Source organism: Gallus gallus, chromosome Z (assembly GCF_016699485.2).
Source record: "Gallus gallus isolate bGalGal1 chromosome Z, bGalGal1.mat.broiler.GRCg7b, whole genome shotgun sequence".
Taxonomy (NCBI): domain Eukaryota; kingdom Metazoa; phylum Chordata; class Aves; order Galliformes; family Phasianidae; genus Gallus; species Gallus gallus.
The window spans coordinates 654,230-681,414 of record NC_052572.1 but is presented as its reverse complement, the minus strand read 5'-3'; the positions used below and the strand labels follow the sequence as shown (position 1 = coordinate 681,414).

General features: G+C 44.9%; 1 protein-coding gene across 7 annotated transcripts in view; it reads right to left on the bottom strand.

Moving 5' to 3' along the window:
- The window catches only part of ATP8B1 (ATPase phospholipid transporting 8B1), a 33,264-nt gene extending 13,741 nt beyond the window's left edge, over nt 1–19,523 (bottom strand). The window contains exons 1-16 of one of the 7 annotated variants that reach the window (XM_040655500.2): nt 19,418–19,523; nt 18,474–18,688; nt 10,463–10,655; nt 9,785–9,882; nt 8,455–8,568; nt 7,801–7,899; nt 7,656–7,717; nt 7,161–7,233; nt 6,995–7,065; nt 4,816–4,898; nt 3,965–4,123; nt 3,724–3,812; nt 2,797–2,987; nt 1,344–1,552; nt 351–394; nt 63–219 (exon numbers count right to left, since the gene is read on the bottom strand). In XM_040655500.2, coding sequence (XP_040511434.1) covers nt 63–219; nt 351–394; nt 1,344–1,552; nt 2,797–2,987; nt 3,724–3,812; nt 3,965–4,123; nt 4,816–4,898; nt 6,995–7,065; nt 7,161–7,233; nt 7,656–7,717; nt 7,801–7,899; nt 8,455–8,568; nt 9,785–9,882; nt 10,463–10,643 — 1,630 coding nt within the window. In that variant the 5' untranslated portion in view covers nt 10,644–10,655; nt 18,474–18,688; nt 19,418–19,523. Of the gene's footprint in view, nt 1–62; nt 220–350; nt 395–1,343; nt 1,553–2,796; nt 2,988–3,723; nt 3,813–3,964; nt 4,124–4,815; nt 4,899–6,994; nt 7,066–7,160; nt 7,234–7,655; nt 7,718–7,800; nt 7,900–8,454; nt 8,569–9,784; nt 9,883–10,462; nt 10,656–14,066; nt 14,328–16,194; nt 16,275–18,414; nt 18,689–18,799; nt 18,879–18,930; nt 19,017–19,417 lie in introns of those variants that run through there. The other 6 variants (XM_040655499.2, XM_046905313.1, NM_001277775.3 and 3 more) reach the window with 6 other exon arrangements.
- Between the last annotated feature and the right edge of the window lie 7,662 nt (nt 19,524–27,185).

The window sequence follows — 27,185 nt, the reverse complement described above, 5'->3', positions numbered from 1 at the left end:
GCCTCAAGCAACTGGACTTCAGTTACTGTTTCCAAGAGCACAAGAAAAAAAAAGATACTCACCATCAGAAACATCCACCATGACTGTGTGACAAATAGCGAGCAGAAGAAAGAACTCCTGGATTTCTGGTTCTTTTTTCGACCTTATTTGCTCTATGAGATAGTGATCATAGAACAAGAACTTTCCATCTGCATACCTGTTCCAGCTGAAATCCACTTGCTGCTTAGAAATAGAAGAATTAGTGTTATCCCATGCGCAATTTTTTGAGCCTACCTGCCTCTCCTCATACCTTAGGATGGCAGTGCTCCTACAAACTGCAGGGACTGTGATGCTGGCTCACACCAACCTACCTCTGGGTGGCTTGGGAGCTGGCCTGCACTATCCCGGCAGTCTCCTGCAATGCAAGCACCATCCGTTCCAAGACACAGGACAGGAAAAAAAGATTGTTACAACTCATTCACAAGATCAGCAGGATAGAGTAGCTACATCTATTGTACTAGGATATCACAGATTTAAAAAAAAAAAGTCAGATTCATTCATATCATCAGCACCTTTTATCCTGGTGGGTGTACCTGCCTATGCCAGTGTTACCAAAAAAAATTAGAAAAAAGGCATCTGGTGGAATTGTCATTAAAAATGTTGTTTTAACAGAGCTTTCATGTCAGAAATCCTTCTTTTTAACTCAGAGATCAGATGTTTAAGAAGCACACTGTTATTTGCACTGACAAACAGTGGTTTTGCTATGGAGAACGTTGCTGTGTTACTCCAAATAGTGAAATCCAGACAAGCTCGTAAATAGGAGGAACTAACATTAAAATGAAAAGCTACTGCTCTTACCACACTTCTTCTGTGCCAGAGCATTTCTAACAAAATAAAGCAGTCTGTAAATTACTCATTTCTGACTCTTCTACTGGGAAGATTCCACTCCTCTGTTTTCCCTTCAAAAGGATAAAAACAAGGGGAAAACTACAGTTCAATTTTACTGGAGCTTTACTCAATGCCATGGCTACACTGTGGAAGTTCATTTGAAACCAGAAGACCTCCATGCGTATGATTTCAAATCAGCATTCAAGTTCCTACTCATTTTCACAGACCTACAGTGGAAGATCAACCTGAGGCTGCCAGCTGTGTTGTGAAGGCTGTCAAAGAGCCCGACATACATCACGTGCACAGAGGACAGTGGCTGGGCACAGACACTTCCAGCTGTGCATCCAGACATGGAGTCCCCAGTGCTACTGCCAGCAGTAAACCCTGCCTTTGGTGCTGCAACACCTTGGCACTTGCTATGGAAATCAGACCTTGGTTTTCCCTGTGGGGACTGCAGTGTCATGGCACAGACTTACCGTATCTTTGGCCATTTATGCAGCATTTTTTAAATGTCATGATGTTCTGTGTGAGAGTTCCTGTCTTGTCGGAGAAGATATAATGGATCTGCCCCAGCTGCTCATTCAGAGTGGTGGTTCTGGCCTTTGCAGCCGTGTCCTTCTCAGGGTAATACATTTGCAGGTCCCAGTTTATAAAATAACTTTGGCCCAAACGAATCACTTCAACGCTAAATGAAATAAACCAGAAGTTTTTACTGCCAGTTGCAACTTATATTCAAAACAATGACATTTTATCAGATCTGGAGGGCTCTGGCTGTACTTCCAGGGACTCAAGATTGCCTGTAGAACACAGAAGCTTAAGCCAAAACAATCACATTTTATCAGTTTATTGCAGAGTGCCACTACCCCTAGACAGGCCTCTCAATCCAACGTCAGACCACACAGCTCAACTTCAGCAACAATGCAGTGACTGCAGAAAAGCCTCTGTGGCCTTATCAAGCCAAAAAATATCAATGCTGCTTCCTACAGCGAACAGAAATCCCACATAGGAATAGCATTTGAGGTACCATTTGGAGAAGAGGAGGTAGGAAGCTGAAGGACTTAATGGGATCACAGCTGTCAAATTAGAAATAGGCCAGCTTTGCACAATTTTAAAGGCCAGGCTGGATGGGGCTTTGAACAGCCTGGTCTAGAGAAAGGTGTCCTTACCCAAGGCAGGGGGTTTGGAACAAGATGATGTCTAAGGTCCCTTCCAACTCAAACCATTCCATGATTCTATGATTCTATGATTATGAGCATTAAGGCCTTTCTTTTGAAGAATGAATATATGTTTTTTTCATTTTATTACAAAAGTAGTTTCCTTCATGCACTGTAAGATCGCAGAATTAGGTTAAGAATTTAAATAGTAGAAAGATAAGTCTCCCATATTGTCACAGATCACTGCTAGGGAAAGCTTTTTCCTTAGTCAAATTTAGTATATACATAAAGTACATACATGCTTAACAACGTAAGAAAAGCTCGATATCTTCAAATTCTGTGTCAAAGGGATTTGGGTGATGATTGTATGTGAAAATGTTACAGAACAAATCACCTTCTTCTAGAATCCCAGTGAACAGAGCATATCATCTTTTCAGTAAGACAGTATATCAGCATGCATTCCCATCCAATGTGAAGCTGCATGTTACCACAATGGAAAATCAGCTTTGTTTGCTGTTAGTTCATGCAGTCATAGAATATTATCTAGTTCCAACCCCCCTAATACAGGCTGGTTGCCAGCCACTAGACCAGGCTGCCCAGGGCCCCATCCAACTCAGTCCTGAATGCCTCCAGGGAATGGGCACCCACAGCTACTCTGGGCAACGTGTGCCAGTGCCTCACCATCCCCTGGGAAAAGAACTTCTTCCTAATATAATTCAGAAGTTTAGCAACTGAATCCTATCAACAGTCCAACTATTGAAAAATGTTGACCTACCTCACATAGAGAGAAATGGGAACCATAGTGTTCAGAACAATGATATAGCCCCAGAAGTTAAGGAAGCCGCGGTACGGAGGGCTGTAGTCCTGTGCGTCGTAGAGGTACCAAGATGAGTTGCCAATCTGCTGCTCCCAGTAAGTGTGCCCGATGGCGAGGCCAGCCGAAAACAGGATGAGGACAACGAAAATCTACAGTGTATACAGAGAGGCGTATGACACCTCAATAATATTTGCTAGACTTAACTCCCATATCTCCATGTTCAAACCAAAATATTAGATGTACAATAAATAAAGAGAAGGTGAGCGAACCTTTCCCACAAAATAGCCTCTTTAGGTAATCTGGGTTCTAACTTCAGTCTATTCTCCAAGCACAGTTTTCATGTTTTGACATTTGCTTAAGCAGGCAGCAAGTAGGGCATGCAAACATGCACTGAGCAGGGCTGTGTTGGTGCTGAACTAAGTGCCTCTACCTGCCAGCTGCCCAGCTCCCTTTACCTCTTTCCCATATCTCAGGGGATCATTTTGCTGATTAAAGCATGGGCTGGGGGACAGAGGCATTCCTCATACAGGCTCCAAGGAGAAGAAGCATGGGTGGTGAGAAGACCTTGTGACCAGGACTGGGGTCCTCAAGGCTCTACCCAGCAGTTCAGTGCAGACAGAAGCACCTGCAACACTGGTTTTGAAGTGCATTTCTGCATTGTGCAGGCTGCATTCTATCTCCGTTTTAGGGCCACAGATTCCATCAACAGTGAGATACATTGTTAGATTCCTCCCCCTACTTCATTCCAACTCAAAACAAAGTAGATGTATACTTTTTATATCAGAAGGGAAAAAAAAAAAAAAAAAAAAAGCTTCCTAAGTTTGCATTCACTCTGTTTACCTAAAAACAAACTCAAACTTCTGAATTTTAAAGAAAAAGGCTTACAGTATAAACCATGTAATTCATAAGGGAGTCAATTTTTGTCCTCTTAAATTTTGTCTTTCCACTGTTTTTCATTATTTTTGTATCAGCACCTGAACAAAAAGAAAAAGAGGAAGGATTTAACAAAGCAAATACAATTTTTAAAAAATGGGAATAGTCAAAGCTTATAAGAGAAGGGCACAATTTTCCTCCTGGGAGCACTCTTTCCATGACCAAATGCTATGCATACTAAATTCACACATACCTGCAAATATGACAACTCCATGGCAGAAATCTGTATTCCTGACTTTGCATCCACGTAACAAGATCTTATCAGCATCCAATGCATAGCTTCTGTTTCTCCAGAATAATGTTCCTGTGAACTTATCCAGTCGGTTATTAGGCTCTTCACATTCAATCAGACCTAAATTTTGAGAATGTGTTTAATACACAGCACTTAACGTCAAAAACCCCTTGTCCACTTTTACTTTTAATATTTCTCAAATTTTAACAAGGGCCTGGCTGCAAGAGTGAAGCTCTCTCTGGATCTTAAATTCTAGGATGAACACAGCATTTGGCTCCTTTTGCTACTGAAGACTTCCCAGCAACGATCCCACAGGGTAAGAGCATTCTCTGCTACTTGTTCAGATATCTGTGAATATTTTGGCTACAAACTGTGACATTTTACTTCCACGCTTAGAACTTGCCCTGTTCCCACTCTCTGATTGATCACTTGATAGTTCCACTCCCATGCTGAGCTCACCCTAGAATTTTGCTTAATGTTGTACTTACTATCCAAGACATAAGTAAATGAACAGAAACCTTTCCAGATACAACTCCAATAGCAAACGTGGTTTCTTTTTCCACAGAAAAACACATGCAAATGCTAGTAAAAGGTCAATGTGTCATAGATCATTCAAGCCCCAGGTGTTATCTTCAGATAGACTGTATTTTGCCCAGCCTGACAGCTTCCTTGTGCAATTAGTCAGTGCTAACTCCAGTGTCACAAGCACCAGTACTAATGCTCCAGTCCACACCCTGCTGTATTTACATGGACTGTAAACTATTTAAACAACATTTGAATAGCTGTAATACTAAAAATATAACTGTACAAACCATTGAAGTCTGCCATTGCTTTCTCCTCTTGAAGATACCTGTCTGTTACCTCAAGGGCCATTTTAAATTTTAAGTTTGTCTCACTAAAAATAAAGGATAAAAAGCACATTGTATTAAGAGCTTTGATACAGGAAGAACATTTGAACAAAATCAAATTAAGCGAATCAGTGCACCACAGACAGCAGCCTCACACTTGGAAGGAGCAAGGAAAGCTGTGTGTTTCCATGGACACGAAACACGCACGAGCAACACGACCAGATCTTCATCTGGCTGATTTTCCTCACCTACAAGACCAGACACTGTAACACCCCCCTTACCTCCTCTCACTCAGAAAAGTGTGGTTTCTCAGAAACACTGTTGTAATACATCAGTAATTAAATGCAATTAATGGCAATATTTAATAACTGACATTGTTAAAAGCTCCAATTGAGAGCAAACATTTTGCGTGATGTTATAAATTACTGCTTACAAGATCATTAAAAGTTGACTGAGAAAGCAAAATTAACATCACCTCATTAGGTGAAGTCCCTACCATCACAGGCTTTTCTCAGAAAACAAAAAATCAATACTAGCTTTTCTGACAACATGAACTAAACAACATTTGCAAAGCAACATGACAGAAACAGTAAGATTTACACTGTTTAGGCAGCTTCAGGGAAAAAACTTCCACAGAAAATTGTTTGCTTATTTGGACTTTTGCTGTTGGTTATTTTAATTTTCTCACTCTAACTGACAGGCAGTAAGACGTGATTAGAAAAACAGAAGAGGGCAGGTTGCAGGAGATCTCTGGCAATAGATAGTCCAGGCTCCTCTCAGTAGCTAGACCTCAGATGAAGTTATCCAGGATCCCATCAACCTAAATCTTGATTACTCCAGTGGTGAAAGTTCCTCATCATGAGAATAACCGATTCTTACTTAAATCCAGGCAGAATTTCCCCTGAAGTCTCTTGCATTCATTGCTCCTTGTGCTGTCAGTGTGCACCTTTGGGAACATAGCATCTTCACTGCAACTGTGAGATACTAGAAGATCATTATTAAATCACACTTCTCTGCTCCAGGCAGAATAACACCAGTTCCTGCACCTTTTCTCAGCATACCACATTCACCAATACTTCAGTCATGCTGGTGGCACTCCAGTGGACCCTCATCAGTTTTTAATGTTCCTCAAACTGTTGGAATCAAGCACTGGACATTTTTCCTGGTGCAGCTAACAAGTGTCAGGTACTACAGAACAATTTCATCTCTTGGTTGGTTGGTTATACTGGGCCTGCCAGAGCCCACTGCTCCAAGGGTGCACTAATGGCTTGCTGTCCACAGGAACCCCCAAGTTCTGTTTCACAGAGCTGCACCCCTGCCAGTCACATCCTGGTTTGTACTGCTGACTGGGATTACCCCAGTTCAGGTGTAGGACTTTGTAGCCACCTTTGCTCTCTCAGCAGTTCAGCTGGTTTCCCCATTCCTGTCTCCCAGACTTGTGGTCTGTCTGTCCAGTTCTCACATTAGCAGCTTGTCAATAAGCATATCTTATCAAATGCTCTCATAAAATCAGGTGAGTATCTTCTGTTATGAAATGGACCCCATATCCAATGCAGAAAATATTTTGAGATGGAAGCAATAATCAGGCTGGTCAAGCACAATATTAATTCCTGGCTTTCCCCAGTCAAATTCTTGTCATTCACATGTCTGTAAATAGCTCCCATGAGCTCTCCTGTTCCACAGTTTTTCCATGGAATGAGGCGAGGCAGACTGCTCTGTAGTTTTCTTCATGTCCTTTTGGCTCTTTCTGGTAGGAGGGTGTGATCCTTGCTGTGATCCATGCCTTGGGAACTTCCCTTGTCTCTGAGACCTTCTGAAGAAGTCTGACAGTCATTTAGCAATGATGCCAGACAACTCTTACCACCCTCAGATGAATCCCATCAGGCTTGTCAGGGATAATTTGTACAGGTGGTCCCTGGCTGGACCATCCTCTACTACCAGTTGTTTGCCATTTGGTTTATCATTGCTTCTTGGCACAGGAACTTAGGAACTGACCTTACCCATGGAGACAAACCAGTTAATTGCAACTTTACCTCAAAAATAATTGTATTAATGTAATTGCCTTATTTCTGAAATATACACTTACTGCTCTGTTACCAGTAAGCCAAGAATAAATAAAAAAAATCCTTATGTACATTCTTACCCATCTAGTTCAGCCGTCTCTACGTAGCAGAGACTGTTTGGTTCTGAGCTGGATAGCAGCAAAATATCGGCCTAGTAGAACAAATAAATAAGCAGCAAATAAATCCAAGTCAAGATCTGTACAGAATTCTGTAGGAATACAAAACAAACATATCTAAAGCACTTACAGGAACGAAAGTATTCTTCTTCAGACGAATGATATCACCAACTTTAATATCTTTCCATTTCGTGTTTTTGAACCTAGTACCAAGACAGTTTAATGATTATTACTGTTTCATCTAGAACAGTATCCACTCTGCAAATCATGAAATATTAAACTTTCTGTAGTACAAAAACATTACATCTTGGTTAAGCTGTCTCCTGTTTTTGGAAACAGTAATTTAGATGGGGGTCTAAAACTTAGAATAAAGTTCATCTCCTTCCTTCCCTGCTCACTCATATATGAGTTTCACATCTCCAAGGCAGCTGTTCTTAGCACAGATTGACTGCCACAAAACTAAGTTTAAATGACTCCTTTCAGCAATTCCCTTCTGTTTCTAATTAGGTTGTCACACAGACATATGGAACAGTAGAGAACAAAAAGCTGAACCTTCTCTGTCATGTATAGTTTATGTAACAAAGCAACAAACATCAGTTAGTAACTTAAGAAGAAAATTACAAACCTTCCTTCCCTGATGACTTCACATGTTCTATTATTAACCTCATTGTCCATCCTGTGACGAACCTGAAAAGCAGGAGGAGAGAATGTACTCACAGCCGCATGAAACAACTGTTTTGCTGTCAGTATCAACAGAACATGTTTCTTACTATGTCATCCACTAGGTCTTTGACTGCAGTTATTCCCAGCACCAAGAGTAAGGGCACCAGCGTTGTATACCATGACAGAGTACTTATCTGGGGAATTGCCTATCAGAGACAAACAGAATCAGCTCAATACAGGATAATCATCAGGCTCAGTTCAGAGACATTAAGTAGCAGGCCAGTTATAACATTACAAGGAAAACCAACACATCTGAGAGAGAATTTTAAATCAGGTTATGAAGATGAAAAAAAAACCCTGCTAGCAGAGCTTGGCCATGCTGTCCTGCCTCAACACTGGCTTCTCTTTAACAACTGTAATCACTTATATTTTCTCTTGGAGCTTCTGTTTTATGAATGGGACATGGAAGTCATCATGTTTTACAGAGTAATAAACAAAAAAAAACCAGCTTTTCCTCGCAAAATTAATGAACTCTGCAACTAGCTAGTCTAAGGTAACACAAAACTAGGGTAGGGTGATCTGGATTTCTGTTAAGATATTCTTAGTTTCTATAATTGTTCAGATATGGTCCCTCAAGGAACTTCATGCAATTTCCTAATAGGACAGGAATGAATTGTGTCATAAGTGTTATTCAGCTCGGTAGATCAGCACCTCAAACTCACTTCACAGTTCATATTCTCTGTTTATGAACCATGCCTTACCTGCAAAATGAGGAGTACCAGGAAATAGGAGTTGGCTGCTCTTTTAAACTGTTCAAACAGATTCAGTGGTAAAAAAGTGACAAGGTTGTACTTGTATGTCTTAATTGCATTTCCCTGTTGAAAAATCAAAAGTCAGTCATAACATAAGATTCTTCTTACTTTACAAATGTACAGATCATATTCTAAGTAAACCATTTTACTAGTGGAATCTTTCCTATAAACTTTGCTAGAGTTGCAGCTTTCTTTGACAGTTTCACATGGGTCACTTTCACAATGAAACAGGAAAAAACAGTCTATTTCACCGACATTAACACAGCCAAAAAGCATCACAGACTTCATATCTAGCTTTGTATCACCAGGGACTATAGAACATCACACAGCCACGGTGCAGGAAGGACATAGCCTGTCCCCAGGTAGCTCCCACAGGAGCGTGATGCAGGGGGGAAAATTCAGTGCTTTCCCCATCCTGTTCCATTTTCCCTGTAAGGCATGTGAGCATTATTTGCTATATACACACCACCACTATTAGGGATAGAATTGATGTCAGATGTCTGTCTACAAAGAATACATTCAGACACAAGTCTTTGAATCAGACTTTATGAGGGACTGTGTGAGACTTGCTCAGGCTAACCTCCACCAGTGGTCCCTACCTAGTCAGGCATAGAAGACTTCTATTTGAATAATGGCTCCAGCTGCATAAGTTTTAGTGTTAAATCTTCATAATCATGCATTAAATAACATACAGTGTGCAAGGCAGATATCTCAGTAGACACAAAGAAACCACACAGGCCAATGCATCACCAATAACATACAGATGACATGTTAACCCCAAAGTCCAATTGTGTGTCAGTCACAACTAGCACCACAAATTTAATATTTTGAATTAAAAAGTCTCCTTGATCCTAATTAGGTGTATTTGCAATAACACTGCTTAAATGAATAGACATTCCCTACTGCCTATTTTTAAGACAGTTCCAGTCAAGCTTTATCAGGATACTGCTTAATTCTACACACAGCCTCCTTTGATGAAAGAAGACACCTTTCTGGATGTTTGCAACAGCTGTAGTTCAGCAGATAAAATTCAGAATCTGGACTGAGGATATCTGGCTTTTAATTCTTTACTTCACCTTAAGCAAGTCTCTTGATACCTAAATTTTCTACTCAGAAACTCAAATCAATTACTTTTCCCTGCCTTTACAGGAAATCCCAACAGAGCATTAATCGTAGCTTTTACACCAGTCAACAATGTTTGAAAAGATCTTAACAAGATCAAGAAAACATTCACCCTGACAAGTCCTATAACCACGTAATTGATACACAGAAAACTTACAGCATATTTGCTTTTTTTGAAGCACAGAAATATTTTTCTCTTAAACTGGGGCTGTTCATAGAAGTGATGATCATTTGCTTTAACTTGCCAGCTGCAGTCTGGAAGAAAAAGGTAAATATGGGTCAATATTTGATTGTTACGAACACGAAGAAGCCATTCCACCAGGGTCAGGGTCTTTCAAATGCCATCTTTTTAAGGTACTCTCAATTGAAACAAGACTGGAACTGGCTTTTCATACTATACTGTCTAATAAAAGGCTTAAGATATTTCCAGATTACTCGTCTCTATTAACAAATAAATAAGCAGTTCTTGGACCACAGGCCATGTACTTCTAGGATCTACCTTAATTAACATGAGGTTACAAGGCAGATCATTACTGTTACGCATCAGCTAGTGGCACAGAATTCTAATTGCAGACTGGAATTAAGTTGATTTTCATACAGATATTTATTAGATTAAATTGCCACCAATCACTCTTCCACACATTTGGATAAGCTGGACGATCTTTGTAACTAGAAGATCTTTAAGGCCCCTTCCAATCCAAGCCATTCTGTGATTCTAAGCCAGTCCAAATCCTATCTAACACACAAATTATGAAGAGAAAATGGGTCCACTTGTGACTTAGCCTCTGGCTTCAGGACCATTAGCTACCAAAGCATGTTTCCATCAGAGTAGCACCTTTTTTCAGTGGCTCTTGGCTCTCCTCGGTTCCCGTGTTGATTCGGTTTTGCACTGGTTCAATGGCAGGCTGCTGGCTGTCTAGCTCATCCTCTGTGTCATCATCACTGTATGGCACCACCTCATCATTAGGCTGGGAATCCTCATCGAAGGTGGTCTCCGAGTCCCGTTCTGAACTCATGCCGCTAGTGCCCTGCAGGCATTTAGTAAAGGTTTAGAAGCAGAGCTAACGAAGCAGGTATTGGAAACGACAACTCCATAAGTTTACTTTGACAATAATGCCTCGCAAAAAACAAATTTGAAACTAGTTCCCTTGGAACTAACAGAACTGTGGTGTATTTAATTATACACATATGGCAGACCAAGGAAGACTTGACAGTCATGATGCAGGACATCTTTAATGGGATGCAGAAACAAGCAAGCCTGGGAACATCCAGCTCTCAGTAGCCACACCACCCATGTCTGCAGCAGCATCAGGACCAGAGGGGTTGCTGGAGCTGGGCCCTTGCCTCCTTCAGCATTTTTAGGTCACTGAGACCACTTCTACACCTTCAGCTGCTTGCTGCAGCTGACAGCATCCAACTAATTGGCTGTAAACTGAACCCAGAAACCATCTTTCATTTGTAACTCCACCCCACATCCCCCCACAAACAGCCACCTGCACAGTTCCTAGGAGGTCTACACTGACAGTTGGCCCATTTATTGCTTCCCTTAGTGTCCTGGCATTTTAATGACTGACCTGGTACAGTAGTTTAGATTGCCCCAGTGAGTGTGTACTGTTCATTTCTAGCCACGCAATTTCCAAATTTGTTGTACAAAAGCTTCAGTTACTTGTTTTGTAAGGTCAACACTTTTGAGAAGACTCTGACCTGATTGAAAACTCCAAGGAGAAGAAGGGGCTGCCTCCTGGAGCCCAGGAAGCCTGCCAGCCCCAGCCAGCCTCACCTGGGTCCCCGCAGCCCAGTGTCAGCTCAGCACATGCAAGGCTGTGTCACCTTATCTCCACACTGCTGTCAGCAAAGCGAGCCAACAGCAATCACTGGGGCTGACACCAAACCCTGCTGGTAACCACTTTAGTTTCCATTTTTGCTCAGCAGAACTGCTTCCCTTCCTTAATATCTCTTATGAGAAACATAAATATTAAATGAGCACTTAATATGCTACTCAAATGACATGACCGTGGGCTGGCAGCCCAAAGCATGATCCACTTCTGAGCAGCAGCACACAAGCGAATGCTTCAGAACAGCCAGCTTAAAATTAAAACCAAACCCACAGGCATCAGATCAGAACACACAGTTTGATATAGCTCCTTAAAAAACCACTCAAGCTGCTAGGAACCACTCACCAATGCCATTAGCTGGGACAACACAGCTGGTCACCAACACATGGGACATGCAACCTGAAACTTCTACTGTTTGTTCTAAATACTCTCAAAGTTACAGAACTTATGAGAGATGCAGGAGATTCAAGCTCAAATTTAGGCACTTGACTACCTCAATGTCATATCCCGGTTTGTTTCTCCTCTTTTTACCCATTTCTCTTCAACTCCCCTCTCCCCCCCCCCTCTTTTTTAGCCCCTTTTCCATTAGCTGCCCCAGTTTGCAAAGCCTAGCTCTGAAAAGTGAGCTAAAAAAATGTGAAAAGACATCCAGTGGCTGAGGAGGAAGCAGCACCTGCATGGAGCAGCAAGCTGGTGCAAAATAACAAAGTTCCATCTGAACAAGGAGAGTGGTTTCACTTGGTCCAGCACCAGCACTCTGCTGATGAGCAGCAGCACGGTGTCCCTGCGGGGCTGTGCCAGGACCACAGTGACACCAACGTGCCCTGGGCTTCCAGAGCTACACAATGCTCAACCTGATTTCCTCCTTGAAATACACGTAAGAAATAAACACAGCTACAAGAGTCAAAGAACCACAGAATCACTTAGGTTGGAAAAAAATCTCTGTGATCATCAAGTCCAAGTGCCAGCCCATGTAACTGCTCACTAACCATGTCCCCAAGCACTACATCTCCACAGCTCTAGAGCACCTCCAGACAATGATTCCACCACTTTACTGGGCAGCCTGTGCCAGTGCCTGACCACTACAGAGAAGAAATTTTTCCTAATATCCAACCTGAACCTCCCCTGGTACAACTTGAGGCTTCACCTCTCATCCTACTGTCGTTACCTGGGGCAGAGACGGACCCCCCAGCTCACTACAACCTCCTTTCAGGGAGCTGGAGAGCAATGAGGTCTCCCCTGAGTCTCCTCTAGACTGAGCAACCACGGTTCCCTCAGCTGCTCCTCATTAAGATTTGCAAAGAAGCAGTCACAGACTCTGCAATACTAACAACTTATGCGTGGAATAGAACGTGGAGAACAGCTGAAAATACTTACGTGTGTGGCCCTTAGAACTAAAAGCACCACTGGATTTTTGAACTGCTTTCAAGCTAAGGCAAAATAAGTTCACAAACCTGACACACAGAGTCAGCCTTCAATCTATTCAGACTATCTTTCCTCAACTGATTAATCAACTAGGTAATCATGAAAAGAGTTAGATGAGATGTCAAAAACAAACCCAAACCACCACGCTGCATTTATCTTCTTCTACACATGCACAGCTAAATGGAAGCACCTAAAATAGCCCATGATGCTACCAGTGTGATGTTCTGCCCAAGGGAAATTGAAATCAATTGCCTTCCTTTTGCATCCTCAAAGAACTGAACTGCCAGGGGCTCCCTGCCAGCAGAGAAGGGCCCACCACAGCATGTATGTGTAGACAGGGCAGTTGGATACATGGTTTAGTGGACATGGTGTGGGAGTGGCATGGGGTTGGACTAGGTGACCTTAGAGATCTTTTTCAACCTTAAGAATTCTATGATTCTGTTAAGGGATAGCATGGATCTGGGTAATCCTCCTGCAGCCCACTGTTTAGCTCTCACAAAGCAGCAGTGAGAACTGGAGTCTTTCAATGGCAGGATATTGCATTTCTATCCTCACTTCAGGGATTCCAGCCAAATGCTTTAATAGAGTATCATCCTTCATTAAAAATATATTGATGAACTAATCTACCTGGTAAGAAGAGCTTCTGCAAGGTAACAGGCTAATAACAAAACTAGATTTGCTTCCAAAATGTGAGACGGATGACATATTGCTCAAAATAGGTAGGAAATTTTAGAGTTAATAAGTTTTTGAGCAAGCACACAAAGTATCTTACAAGCAACCTCCTTAATGACACTGTAAGGAAATGAAAACTATTTACTTAAAAGAGTACAGACCAGCACAAATGGGACAAGCATACAACCATCACTCCAAGCTCTTCTAAGCATCAACTGAATGAGCTCAAGGCCTCCAGCCACAAGGACATCTACCTGTATACCTACTCCATGCAGAACAGCTGGACTTACTTCAGGGAATGACTACATCAAAATAATTGAATATCCCCAAAATGACATATATGGGAAGAATGATATTTCCCAATCAGAACTAACAATCAGTCATTGTTCTGAAATGCACCAGCTTCTTTATGTATCCTCATGGAATACTGGAATGTTGGCAGAATTCCGTTCTGAAATACTTTGGAGAAAGGCAATCTCAATAGTTTACATAACTATTTTAATTCACCTGTGACTGGAGGCACGGCTCTTTTCATCTGAGGCAGTCTCCAGGCAGGCTTTGGCTCTCCCAACCCCTTATGAGAAAGCTCAGATAGTACCTCTATTGTTCTTCCCACGTCATCTGTCTCTGTTTTCATCTTTTGCATGTATCTTTTCTGTGTCTGAATTCTGGCAGCAGTTCCTTGTTGATCTATGTACATCCCAGCCACACTAGCTTGACTTCCTGCTCACCAAGACAGACTGTTCCTGCTCCGGGAGGAGGAGATCCCTGGAAACCAGACAACAAACCTTAACGAGGACCGTGCCCCAAGGAACGCTTCCAAGCAGATCCTTGCTCTCCTGAAGTCTAGGGCCATGGACTTGAGTGGTAAGGCACTGGCACAGGCTGCTCAGGGAAGTCACTGAGTCACCGTCCCTGGAGGTGTTCAAGAACTGTGGAGACGTGGCACCTGGGGACTTGGTCAGTGCGCATGGTGGGGGTGGGCTGACAGTTAGACTTGGGGATTTTTGAGGTCTTTTCCAACCTTAATGATCCTGTGACTTGCCTTGCTTCCTCCTGTCAGGATTCTGAATTCCACCATTCAGTGCAAGACTGTCCCACCCTTCAAACGCCAACCGCTTCTTCCTTGTTTGGACGTAAAAGGCTGAGCATACAATTTCCTCTCTTTGGTTTCCAATATCTTAACAATATTTATCTTAACTGCGTATGTTATGACACACGCAAGATAGAGGAGGACGTGAGGAGTTCACTGAAAGCTTAAAGTTACACACCTAGAAATGTTACCTAGGATTCAGTTTACTTGGAGATTCTCAAATGCACTTAGAATCCTGAAGCCTCAACTCCTCAAGGTTAATGAAATAAATGTTGCATTAAGAAAAAACAAACAAACATGGTTTATAATTCAGAACACATCATAGATGGTGTACGACCTTGATGTCAGCCTAGGAGTTCTCTGTGACTATCACAAATAGTGGGGCTTGGTGCCTGGCACGGTAGAGAAGCAGACTCTGCCCAGACACCATGGGCAATTGGCTCCTCAGCATTTGACCTAGCAGGCACCCACCAGCTCTCAGCACAGTTTCAGGAAACAAAACTGCTGAAAATGCACTGGGAAAATAGGTGAACTTACTTCCAAGCTGCTCCATCAGAGTGCAGGAAACAAGCAGGGACTTGCTGGTCTACCAGAGCTCCCACCCTCTTTCTATGGAGGATGATCTTGAAAAAAGTTACCACCTTGAAACATGCTAGAGTTGGGCAGTGCCAACACAGGCTTAACAGGAGGTGACTCAGACTTCCCATCCTAATTCAAGTGATTAAAAGTGGCTTAATGAAAAATACCCGTGGTGCAGCAATACCTCCACATCACAGATCCCAGCTCACAAGAACACGTCACACCTGACAGTTCTGAGGTCACCTCCATGGCATAGCAGAACTGAAAAGGTTAAGGCAGCCCTGTCAGAGAATGAGGCTATCACTGCAACATGAGAAAACCTTGGGAAACCTGTTTTGTGAGCAGCATCTCATTTGAGTCAGCTTGGTTACGTCACCTACTTTTATCACTCACCCAGACCCAGATTTTACACACACGTATATATAAACACACATACATATACTGCTTTTATACATAAGTTATGTATATTTTGATTCACAACACTATCTCATCTCATAGGAAATATTTCTGAGAAAGGTCATTTCGGGCAATTTGTGGCCACAACTCGTGCAGAAGATACTAAGAACTTCGTCCAAATAGCAGATTATTTCTTTTCCCTCAAACATTACCATGAGTGGAGGCACCTTGCACCATCAGTACACCGACAGCGAGCAGTAACATCAGCACTGACATCCACCACAAGAAGACAACCTTAAGATGGTTAAAATCCAGTGAATAACTCATCTCTCCTCACCTGCCTTCTCTTCCACTCTAGAAATTTCAGCTCCAGGATGAAGTCACCAAGGGCAACCACTCACTAAAACAGGTGTTTCCAAAAACGTATTTCACCAAACTTTTTCAACTGCGAGGGTCAAGGACTTACTGAATGTGTGAAAATGAGCACGAAGAATATTCTAATATAAATAAATTATCATTATGAGCCAAAAGGACTCTACAGAAGGAAGAGATTAATTTGCCACTTACTGAAAACTGGAAGCTGACAGCAGACAGATCCACAGCCCACAGTCCCAGTTGTTTGACGCCAAGCAATGATGGTTGAAGATGAGGCACTTACAGAAACAAAACACTAATTTTACCTATTATCTGCACTAGGATTTCTCATTAACAGATATAGACTTTCCTTCTCCTAAAGTCCACGTTAAGCCAAGTTATCTTTGCAACGATAATAAAGCAGGCAACCTTTGTTCAAGCTGTAGCCTTAAGAATATGCTGCAGGGGTTTTCACCTGCATTTTACAGAGATTATTAAACTTCCTCCCATGGTTCATGGTATAAAACTACATGGTTTAGATTAATAAAGGAAGAAATAATTATTTTTGTGCATATATGAACTGTATTGGAAGACATTTTGGAATCTTAAACAGTTATTTTCCCAGGTGTTCCACCTCTCCATCAAAACCAGCAGGCATTTTAAACTGTAAAGGTTTCTTCCTGCTACATGGCTGCAGATCGCAGCTACTGCAACCTTTCCCATCAGCACTAAAGATGGGGGCTCTCCCCTGGGCTGCCCGTTCCCCAGCAGGCAGCATGGCCTAAGGGAGCTGATGGACAAAAAAGCACCACTTCTGATGAGATCTCCAAGCCCTTCATGCTACCTCCTCTTCTTGCCCTCAGAAAGACACTTCAGCAACTGTCCTGTTACTGTCCTTGGATGTGCTTCCACTGCTTTCTCTGCAGTGCTCACCCTTCCATGCTTTTTCTTTATACCTCCCTGTGCATCACTCTACACCAGCCTGTAGACAAAGGCATCCACAAATTTGCCCAAGCTGCCCGGCTCTGCTGGTCAGATTAAAATATATATTTCTGATTCATCTAAGAACACGCAAGAAAAAAAAACAAACAGCACAGCACTAAGCAGATCACTGTAAGTCACAGAATACCTTTGTGAGCTTGCCTAAAAGTAGAGATGCAGAAGCAGTGCACTGTCACTGAGTATCTGCAAATGGGGCTGAGAGCTCCTGAACCATCTGAACCTTGTCTCCAGCCGACAAGGCAAGAACCACATCCTTTACCCCAACAAACACAGGTCAGAGAGGGTAAGAGCTTTGCCCAAGGCCACATGGTAAGGTAAGTCACAGACAGAGCCAGAGTTGGGTTTCAGAAGCTCCTGGCTAATATCCTGCATTCAATTACATCTAAACAAAGCACCTCATTTAGCAGAGGCCAGGTAAAGGAAACAGCCAAGGAAGAACATCAAAACCCTTCATAATGAAAAGAAAATCAATCAAACCTCTCCCCATATCTAAATGCGGGTGGCGCATTACATTCAAGTCCAGTATGATCACCAGTGACATCAAAATAAAAGCCACAACAACAAAAGAGAATGGAAAATTAATTCTAGCTAATTTAAATAGAGAACTTCAATACAAAGCAAGCAAGTGGCTTGTTGAATTCAACATCACAAATTGCAAGCCAAGGGACTGGAATATTCACAGGCTGTGAATGAAGAGAACAAGTTACAAGGCACTGCTTTGCATTACCTACAGATTAACAAAGGGACAAACACAGCTTTGGGACAGATGCAAAAGCAACCATACACGGAGGTGAACTTCAGTAATATCAGTGCAGAGACCGGTGGAGAAAAACACAGACCAAACACCCTCGACATCTGAATCAGTCTCGGAATAGAAAGCCAAATAAAAACAAATCAAACAGATCAAGCAGAAAACTGCGAGCAAATCTAAGCTTACATGGACAGACACCTTAAGCAGGGAATCAAACCCATGTTATTTAGTTATATAGAGTTAGGGGACACATGGCAACGAGGTCTCTTAGCAGCCCCAACAACATGCCCAGCCCTCGAGCTCCCTGCAGCTGCGGCAACCACTGCCTGCCACGCACTGAGCAAAGGCAGCACAGTTACTGCCAGCAGCACCACACACTGTGGGTTCAGTTTCAGTGTCCCTGCTGACACTCGCTCAGTGGAAGGACACTTCGTTTGCCAGTCCATTTAGCACTGCTGTACTTAGGCCTTCGGAGGAGGGATGCTATGGAAACCAAGCAGCAGGCAGTAGGGCTGAGACAGATTTGTGTCTGTCAGAAGGCTTTTTCCCATCTTCCAACAGACTGACGAGCCTCACGAGTAACCTCCAGCGCTCCCTGCTACAGAACCATGACAGTTTCCTAACATGGACTCCTGTAACTGCTCTAAAGGCTGAATAAACATGAACTAACGAATTATTACCCCACAACCACAGAGGCCGTTTTCCTCAAGAACACACACGAGGAGAGAAACGAACTCACAGACGTGGTGCAGGCAGCGGGACCCGCCGCACCCACCCTTCCTTCCCTTGGGCCACAGCTTCAGAGCGCGGGCAGCGCGGTGAGGTCCACCTCCAGCTTAGGGGGACAGCTCTGCATCGCCCCGCACGGCGTTCCTGAGTGAGCAAGTGCAGACATTCACGTTTTTAAAGGGCAGAACAACGAGCACACAACCTTCAGGCACTGGAAACGGCGTTCTGAAGGAAATAAGAAACAACAATTAATTGCCTCGCGGTGCAGCTCCCGAGCTTCCCCCTCCCTCCCCGACGCCCCCTCCCCAGGCCGGCCCGCGGTCCCGCACAGCTCACCCGCAACGCACGGCGAGCAAAGCGCCCAACGCCAATCGCAGGCCGACGAGCACGACGCCACGGCCCCAGCCCCGGCCCCCAGACCCCGGCCCCGGCCAGCCCCGAGTTTCGGCACCGCCCGCCCGCAGCACCTATGGGCGGCTCCCGGCCCCCCTCCCTCTCAGCGCCCGCTCAGCGCCCGCTCGTGCCCCGACGGCCGCCGCTCCGCCCGCTGCCCGCCCGCTGCCAGACCGGCCGGACGGGTTCCGTGCCGGGGGGAGGCGCCGCGCCGGCTGCAGCCCCAGGCCCGGCCCCGGCCCCGGCCTCGGCACGGCGCTGTCCCACCGCCGCCAGCCCGGCCTCGGGGCCACCTCCGTGAGGAGGGGAGCCGCCTCCCCCCGGAGCGCATCCTGGAAAGATCCGCGCCCCCACTCTGTGCCGCGTGGCGTCCCGCCGCGGCTCTGGACCCGGAGGTTGCGATGGGAGACCGGAGTGCAGAGCTGGGGATCGTGGCACCCTCAGGGCCCGGGGTGTGCCGCAGCGGACAGAGCATGGTGTGGCTCCGGGGCCACGGCAGGAGCGGTCACACGTCGGGTCGGGAGAGAGCAGCTCTGCAGCCCCACTGCAGTGCTGACGGACCTGGCAGTGAGGCCTGGGTCGGGTGCTGAGGCCCGGGCTGGGCGTTGAGGTGTGGGATGGGCGCTGAACAGAGCCGGGCTCTGAGGCCTGGACCCAGCGCTGAGGTGAAGTGGGGTAACCCCTGGGCGGCTTTAAGTGGCAGCATTGCGTGGAGCTCTTGGAGCGGGTCCAGAGGAGGGCTGTTAAGATGATCAGAGTCCTGGAGCAGCTCTCCTGTGAGGAAAGGTTGAGGGAACTGGGATTGTTTAGCTTGGGGAAGAGAAGGCTACGGGGAGACCTCATTGTGGCCTTCCAGTACTTGAAGGGAGCACATAAACAGGAGGGGGAACGGCCGTTTACGAGGGTGGATAGTGACAGGGCAAGGGGAAATGGTCTTAAACTGAGACAAGGAGATTTAGGTTGGATATTAGGAAGAAGTTTTTCACCCAAAGGGTAGTGACGCACTGAACAGGTTGCCCAAGGAGGCTGTGGATGCCCCATCCCTGCAGGCATTCAAGGCCAGGCTGGATGTGGCTCTGGGCAGCCTGGTCTGCTGGTTGGCGACCCTGCACATAGCAGGGGGTTGGAACTACATGAACATTGTGGTCCTTTTCAACCCAGGCCATTCTGTGATTCTATGATTCTTCCGACTTAACTAGTACTGCGTAGCACAGCCTCAGAGGGCCATGGTGTGCACAAGGCAAACTTAGTAAATTGTTCTAGCTCAACCCACAAGTTCTACTTTGTTTTTTTTTCTCCAAATCTCTTCCCCATACCATTGAGAAGCGGGGGGGGGGGGGGGGGGGGGGGAGTGAGCAAATGACTGTGTTGCAATTGGCTACCTGCCGGGTTAGACCACAACATCTGATCGAGCAGAAGAAATGGAAAATAACAGCTCTCAAAGTAATGATGGGAAATGTAACATCAGTCAAGCACTTCAGTGTTTAACATGCTCCTTCTTCAATAATGCTTTCTATTTTTGACTCTGGTGCTGACCACAGTAAGGTAAATATGTGCTTTTGTCACAGTTCCTCCCTAGACCAGCACAGCTGCTGCTGCTTTTTTTTTTTTTTTCATTTAAATGAAACTTTTTATTTTTTATTTGACCTTATTTCTATATGTGAAACCTCAGTAACTTCAGTGAAAGTTGCTCTGCTACATTCTCCTCTGCTTTCTGCTTGGCTCCCCCTGTCCTGCGGCTCTGCTTCTGAAGCCATATGCCCTAAGGCAGATTGAGACTCACCCACTTGCACCCACGGCATGGTACCTGTCTCTGGGCAGGGGAAAAATGCACGTTCTGCTGTTGCATTGCCTGTGTTGATCCACTCTTGCTGTGGGCAGATCTGGCTTTTGGATGTGTCACGGCTGACTGTGTTCTGTGGCACCTACGGGAGTAGTGGAGGGGTGCAGGCAGGAGCCGAACAGTGTCCCCAGGCTCCATGAGCAGTTGTCCAGTGCTTGGGGAAAGCAGAAGGGGAAGGCACTCCGAATTGGGAAGGGCAGACATCTGGCCAACAAGAACTGCTCAAATGCACGCTGGGTACAGCTTTGAGATCACTGTGCTGCCTGTTTGCATGGCTCCTGTTAACTCCTCCTCAAACAGCAGCTGCTGTTTCCCAGATCCACTTCTTGCACCTAGAGGGCAGCGGTCAAGCTGCCACTGCACACTGTGGTTGCCAGCAGTGCTGACCCTTAACACTAGCACCTCCCTGGGGCTGGATCTTTCCACACTGGCCAAACCTGAGCAGAATGAAAGCAGAATCACACAGCAGAATACTGTCATGATGCCGAACCTCCTTCTCTTTCAGCCAGGAGGGAAGAATCGTACCTCCCTGGAAGGTGTATTGGTCAGCCCCCTTGGAGGTGTGTTACTGTGCTTCAGGTGGTGAGGTTCAGTGTCCTGGCCAGCTGCAGGGCTACCAGCAGCAGCATTCTTGAAATGAGAAATCTACATTTTATCTTAACATATTTTCTTTGGCTTAACACAAGTCTGTTGTTGATCATATATACAAGCAGGAAGAAAAAAAAAATGACAAAAAGAGAACATGCTTGGTTTCTTGCTGTTTCTAATCAATGAATCATCAAACCATCAGATTTTTTGTTCCGTCACTGCAGGCTTAGCTAACAAAGTATGCTTGGTCAGTATATGTATGGGAGAGTTATGTTAGCATGGTTTAGCTGTTCATTTGTGAGCAACTGTTGCAGAAATGAAACCTGCAGCATGTGGATGCTGCTCTGTAATGAAAGTGATCATTGTTGCAGGCTGACAGAGATAGAAGAGATTGCTTGGTTTATTTTTCAGTAGCGACAATATTGGATTTCCCTGTGCCTAAAAAGACTCATTCAAATAGACCTTTTTTCCCCCCTAGATTTAAAATCTGAGGCTGAATTCCACAGTTCTGTCTTTTAACTCCTTTCTCTTATACTACCTGCACCACATTCCTCTCACAGAAATGAAACCAAGTTAATTAAAATCAGTATCATTTTGGGTTAACAATAAAGAAAAGGTTTGTTTATGCCTTTGAGAATTCCATTTCCATACAGGAAGCTACTTCATGCCTGGGGCTGGATGGTTTCTGTATCAGTTTGTGGCAGGTATCTGTACGCCCAGTTGGGTTTGTTTGGTGCCCTATCTGGAAGATTATTAGACACATTAAGCAAATATGCAAAGCTGAAAACCTACCAACACCCAACAGACTCCTCGCAGTGATTAACTGCTATGGCAGTGATTAATGGTGCAGCCAAATACTGCCTGTACTTGAGGAAAACGCGGTGACCATCCCGCAGATCAGGAGCGTGCAGGAGCTCTCACTGCTGCCACCTGCAGACCCTGATCTAGATCGGTCCCAGCAGATGCGCCTACAATTCTCCTCTATTCCTACTCTGTTTCTGAATTTTTCTCCCGTGTAATTCCTTTCTCTCCCTTTTTCTTCCAGCTGTGTTCCAATTTCATGCTGCCTGGTTCGAAATGCTCATGGTAGCTTTCACATTTGCAGGCTAAATATATTTCATTTTTATGCCTTTGATCACTAGTGCAAGCAGGTGTATTCCAGGATTAAACAAATTTGCAAATGGCAAAACCCCATTTGGTAGGTAAGTGAGTTGTGCCATCCTGATTGTAACAGACATAGCACAGAGAAGTGATTTTCTCCATATCCGGAGAGCTTGATGTGGATTGACCTGAAGGTGAATAACTTGGCAGACAGTCCTGTTTGTTCATCCTGGGTCTGCATAGCGTGATGGTAGCTTACATCTCGAGCACCTTCTTTAAGGGCCCTTTGTGCACGAGGCATAACAGTAACCAAGCTTCACCAACAGATGGAGGTGGTCGCTTTTGTATCACGGCAGCTTCCTTGTGGACTTCATCAGAATGTATCTCCACACCTACTTCCATCTCTGACTGCCTGGAATGTCAGTCTAGCCTATATTGCTGATCTTGTCATGTATTTTTCATAGACTGATGTTTCCTAATTGCTCCATGAATTCTGCCTGCCTTTCTCTTCTTTCTCGTGCCTCTGCTAACTGTGCCCAAGAATGCCTTGATTTCTTGCTTTAGCACTCCAGCATTGCGTAATTTCATGGTGCTGCTGTCAGTGATTTCAGCTGCCATTTCTGTGTTCATTGCAAATGTGAAGACTCAGCGATACGAGACCGTAACGTAACCATAGAGCAGCACCTTTGTGAGAGATGGGTTCAGTTTGTATCCTCTGCAGAGAATAAAATTCATCTCCAATTCCAACTAATAAAAAAATTGCTTCCTACACATTTCCTTTCCGGACCACGATCCTTCAGATATATGCACTTAGATGTTACAGAAGTCCCTGTTCCTATGTAAAACATCTTTAGAGCCAAGCAAGCTAATGGTGGTTAACAAAAGGAGAGCAGCTTTTTTCCAAAAGCACCTGTATCCTGGGATGAGGCCTCCACCGTTCCCTGGGCGGCATGTTCCAGTGCCTGATGGCTCTTCTGGAGAAGAGACTGTTCCTAATACCCATCCTGACTCCCCCAGCACAACTTGAGGCCATCACCTCTCATCCTATCGCTGTTACCTGGGAGCAGAGGCTGACTGAAATTACCAACATGTTGTGTTCAGTGTTCAATCAGAATACTACAGTACACCTCCTCACATGGGTATCCAGCAATGAAAGAGTCTCAGACAAAACCAAGGCTGTTGTGGCTTTGTCGTGACATTGCATGAGATACTGTCTGACACCACCTTCCTTCCTTCCTTCCTTCCTTCCTTCCTTCCTTCCTTCCTTCCTTCCTTCCTTCCTTCCTTCCTTCCTTCCTTCCTTCCTTCCTTCCTTCCTTCCTTCCTTCCTTCCTTCCTTCCTTCCTTCCTTCCTTCCTTCCTTCCTTCCTTCCTTCCTTCCTTCCTTCCTTCCTTCCTTCCTTCCTTCCTTCCTTCCTTCCTTCCTTCCTTCCTTCCTTCCTTCCTTCCTTCCTTCCTTCCTTCCTTCCTTCCTTCCTTCCTTCCTTCCTTCCTTCCTTCCTTCCTTCCTTCCTTCCTTCCTTCCTTCCTTCCTTCCTTCCTTCCTTCCTTCCTTCCTTCCTTCCTTCCTTCCTTCCTTCCTTCCTTCCTTCCTTCCTTCCTTCCTTCCTTCCTTCCTTCCTTCCTTCCTTCCTTCCTTCCTTCCTTCCTTCCTTCCTTCCTTCCTTCCTTCCTTCCTTCCTTCCTTCCTTCCTTCCTTCCTTCCTTCCTTCCTTCCTTCCTTCCTTCCTTCCTTCCTTCCTTCCTTCCTTCCTTCCTTCCTTCCTTCCTTCCTTCCTTTCCTTCCTTCCTCCTTCCCTCCCTCCCTTCCCTCCCTTCCCTCCTTTCCTTCCTTTCCTTCCTTTCCTTCCTTTCCTTCCTTTCCTTCCTTTCCTTCTTTTCCTTCCTTTCTTTTTCCTATGGGCTGGAGTTCTTGCAAATCAAAATCCCGTATTTTCTGACTATCACCTTTCTTCCCTGCAATCTGTACAGCCAGCTGTCATTTGCCATTTTCGTGTATCTTCCTTAAGGGAGCGTTATTCTTGCTTAGCATACACTTAATGCATTTCACCGTTCAGCTCTGAGCAATTATTTTTGCACATTTTTGATTCAGTGACCTGCGTTGTTGGAGACACAACTGTGCACATTTGGAGCAGTTTGCTGCTTTCTGACTTCCTCAGTGCTGCTGGTGTGGAGCTGAAACTGGCTCTGTTGGGCAATGCCTGCAGTAATTCTACAGAAATTCAGTGGCACAACAGGATCACTCAGGGCAGAAAAAAGTACTAAAGCAATAGCATCGCTTATAAATGCGAAGTGTTGTACAAACGTTCGGTTGTTCCAAGGCAGCTCCAGGAGGTAATTTCTAGCAGGGTAATCCCAGGGACCTGAACGAGGTCTCGGCAGCTCCCCCTGCTGGGCTGGAAATAAATCGGTTTGCTCTGTCTGTGCACCGCCTCTCTACAGAAAAGTTTATTGGTAGGAATTTGGAGCAAAATCTAGACTTAAAATGAACATGTAGAGAAGCATGCACTAGCCAGAAAGTATGGGAAAGTGTGCCTATTGTTGGCATGTGGCGGCCTCAAGCCTTAGAGTTGTGTCTGTCAAAGTATGAAACACGATCGAGAAAGAGAAGTTAGGGAGATAGGGAGAAACGTGAAAGGAGAGCAGGAGAAATGCAGATGGGAGATGCAGAGAGGAGAGATGAGGAAGGGAGAGAGGTAGAGAGGCAATTAGACCATTCCTCATGCTATTATGTTTTTGTTATTTGTAATCTTAAAGAAGGGTGGGTCTTTCTGGAAAACTGGGGGAGAGGAGCATACATGTCTTTTTTGAAATCTTTTATGTTAACCAAGTCAGTATTTTGATTTAAGAAGATCCAAAACTAGTTCACAACACTGATCAGCTGTATGAGGCAGAAAATCATACACGTATAATAAAGAGATAGCTGTGTAAAAACAGGGCAGAACCTCACCAAAATCTGTGTTGATGGCACGTAAAGTATCTTCTCATTGGGGTTGCTGGGCTGCTTTATTTAAGGTCAGACCCATAAACTCACTTCTCAGTTCTCTTACACTGTTAATAAAAATTAACAGAGCTCTTTGGAGATTCTTCAATCTGAAGTTTCCAGAGGCATTCTCATGGCTGCTGGTGCTTTGTTCAGAGAACAAGTAGGAGCTTAGGCTGGCAAGAGCTGGAAGTTTCACTTTTTAGGCCAGGCTTTTGATCAAAGAAGGAGCAGCTTTCAGCACTTTCACTTCTTGTCTTTGCAGGACGGATAAAACCTCTTCCCGTCTGCATGTTTGTGGCCCAGCACCAGCAAGCAAACAGTGAGCAACAGCCAGCAAGTTGCACCCACATGGGTGATTCTTCAGCAGCCGGTGTGCTCCGAGCCAAAGATCGAGTGTCCAACACAGGTGGTTGCAGATTAGCAAAATTAATTCCAGTTTTGGAAGTCTGAGTTGTTAATGAGTCCTCCATGGCCTGGAAATGATAAAGAAGGATATCGGAGAAATACAAAGGCAGAATGAAAACCTGAATTCTCCCAGCGTTATGGAGATCGTATTCTGAAAGGAGAGGTGGAACTCCCCCCGAAGCACTTGCGGAAGGCAGCCCTCGTGCTGGAACACTCGTCAGGGTTTGCTTTAATTTTGTAAAGGCGCCTCCAAGCTCCTGAATCCCTCCAGGGAGATCTCCTTCTTTTTCGCTGCCTCGTAGCCTGTTCCATTTACGGTCCACTAGCGGCACCACCCGGCCATGCCCAGGAATGCTCTCCTGTGCCGATTTGGGTTCCGAAATTCGGAACGTAGCCTCTCCCCTCTCCGTCCCAGTACTGCGTTGGCCCTGGGAGACGGTGAGGTTATTTCTTGCGAGGCAGTCTGTACCTTTTCCCCAAACAGCTTGTATATGGCAGGCAGAGGAAGGCAACCCTTTCCTTTCCCAGGCCGAAATCAGAGCATTTCCTAGCAGATCTGTCACTGAAAACGACGCTTTCAGCATTGCTTGCTCCGTTTGGTCCCACTGCTGCCCCACAGGCTCCTGTGCAGCCCTTGGAGCGTTCCTCCCCGTTCATCCTGCTATGGGACTTCAATCAGCCCTCTCCCCCTCTTGCTGACTTTCTTCCTCCCCAGACTCAAGTTTATTTCAAAATCTGTTTAATCTCTGCTTGGTTTCCTCCGTCTCAAACTTGATTTTACTCCATTTCTCCGTATTTCTTCTCCTCTTCCCCGCATTTGCTCCCGTCCGGTCCCACCGCCGAGCATCACGGCCTGAGGGCTCTCTGATTATCCTTGTCTAAGATCGCCATCGTGTGGCCTTTGGGCGTAAGTCCACAATCTTTTCTGATTCCTGTATCAACAATTCAAAGAGCCATTCAAAATAAGGCACTCCATCCCATTTTCATCCCCTTCTACAAAACCACGTTAATTGCAAGATGTTATTATAGCCAACAGATCCATTGGCAGGCCATTTTTCTTGGTTTTCCAGGGGCTACACCAGCCACCAACGGTTACAAAATTCCATCAGTTTCTTTCTCATCAGTGGATCACCCCCAAACTTTTTCCAGCATCTTAATAAACACCCCAAAGGAGGACACTTCGGGACCCCCTCTTCAGAGGGCTGTTCCACTCCCATACTGCCAACAGATTTGGTGGAACACAGACCGACAACCTCAATCTCTTGCAGGACTCAAACTCACTCATGGGACTCGAACCCCTTATGGCTTGGTCCCTGCTGGGACTCAGACCCACAGCCAAGACTGAAACTCACTCTGGGCATCCCTGTATTAGCGTGCAGCTTCTTAGGCTGGCTGTCACCAAACTG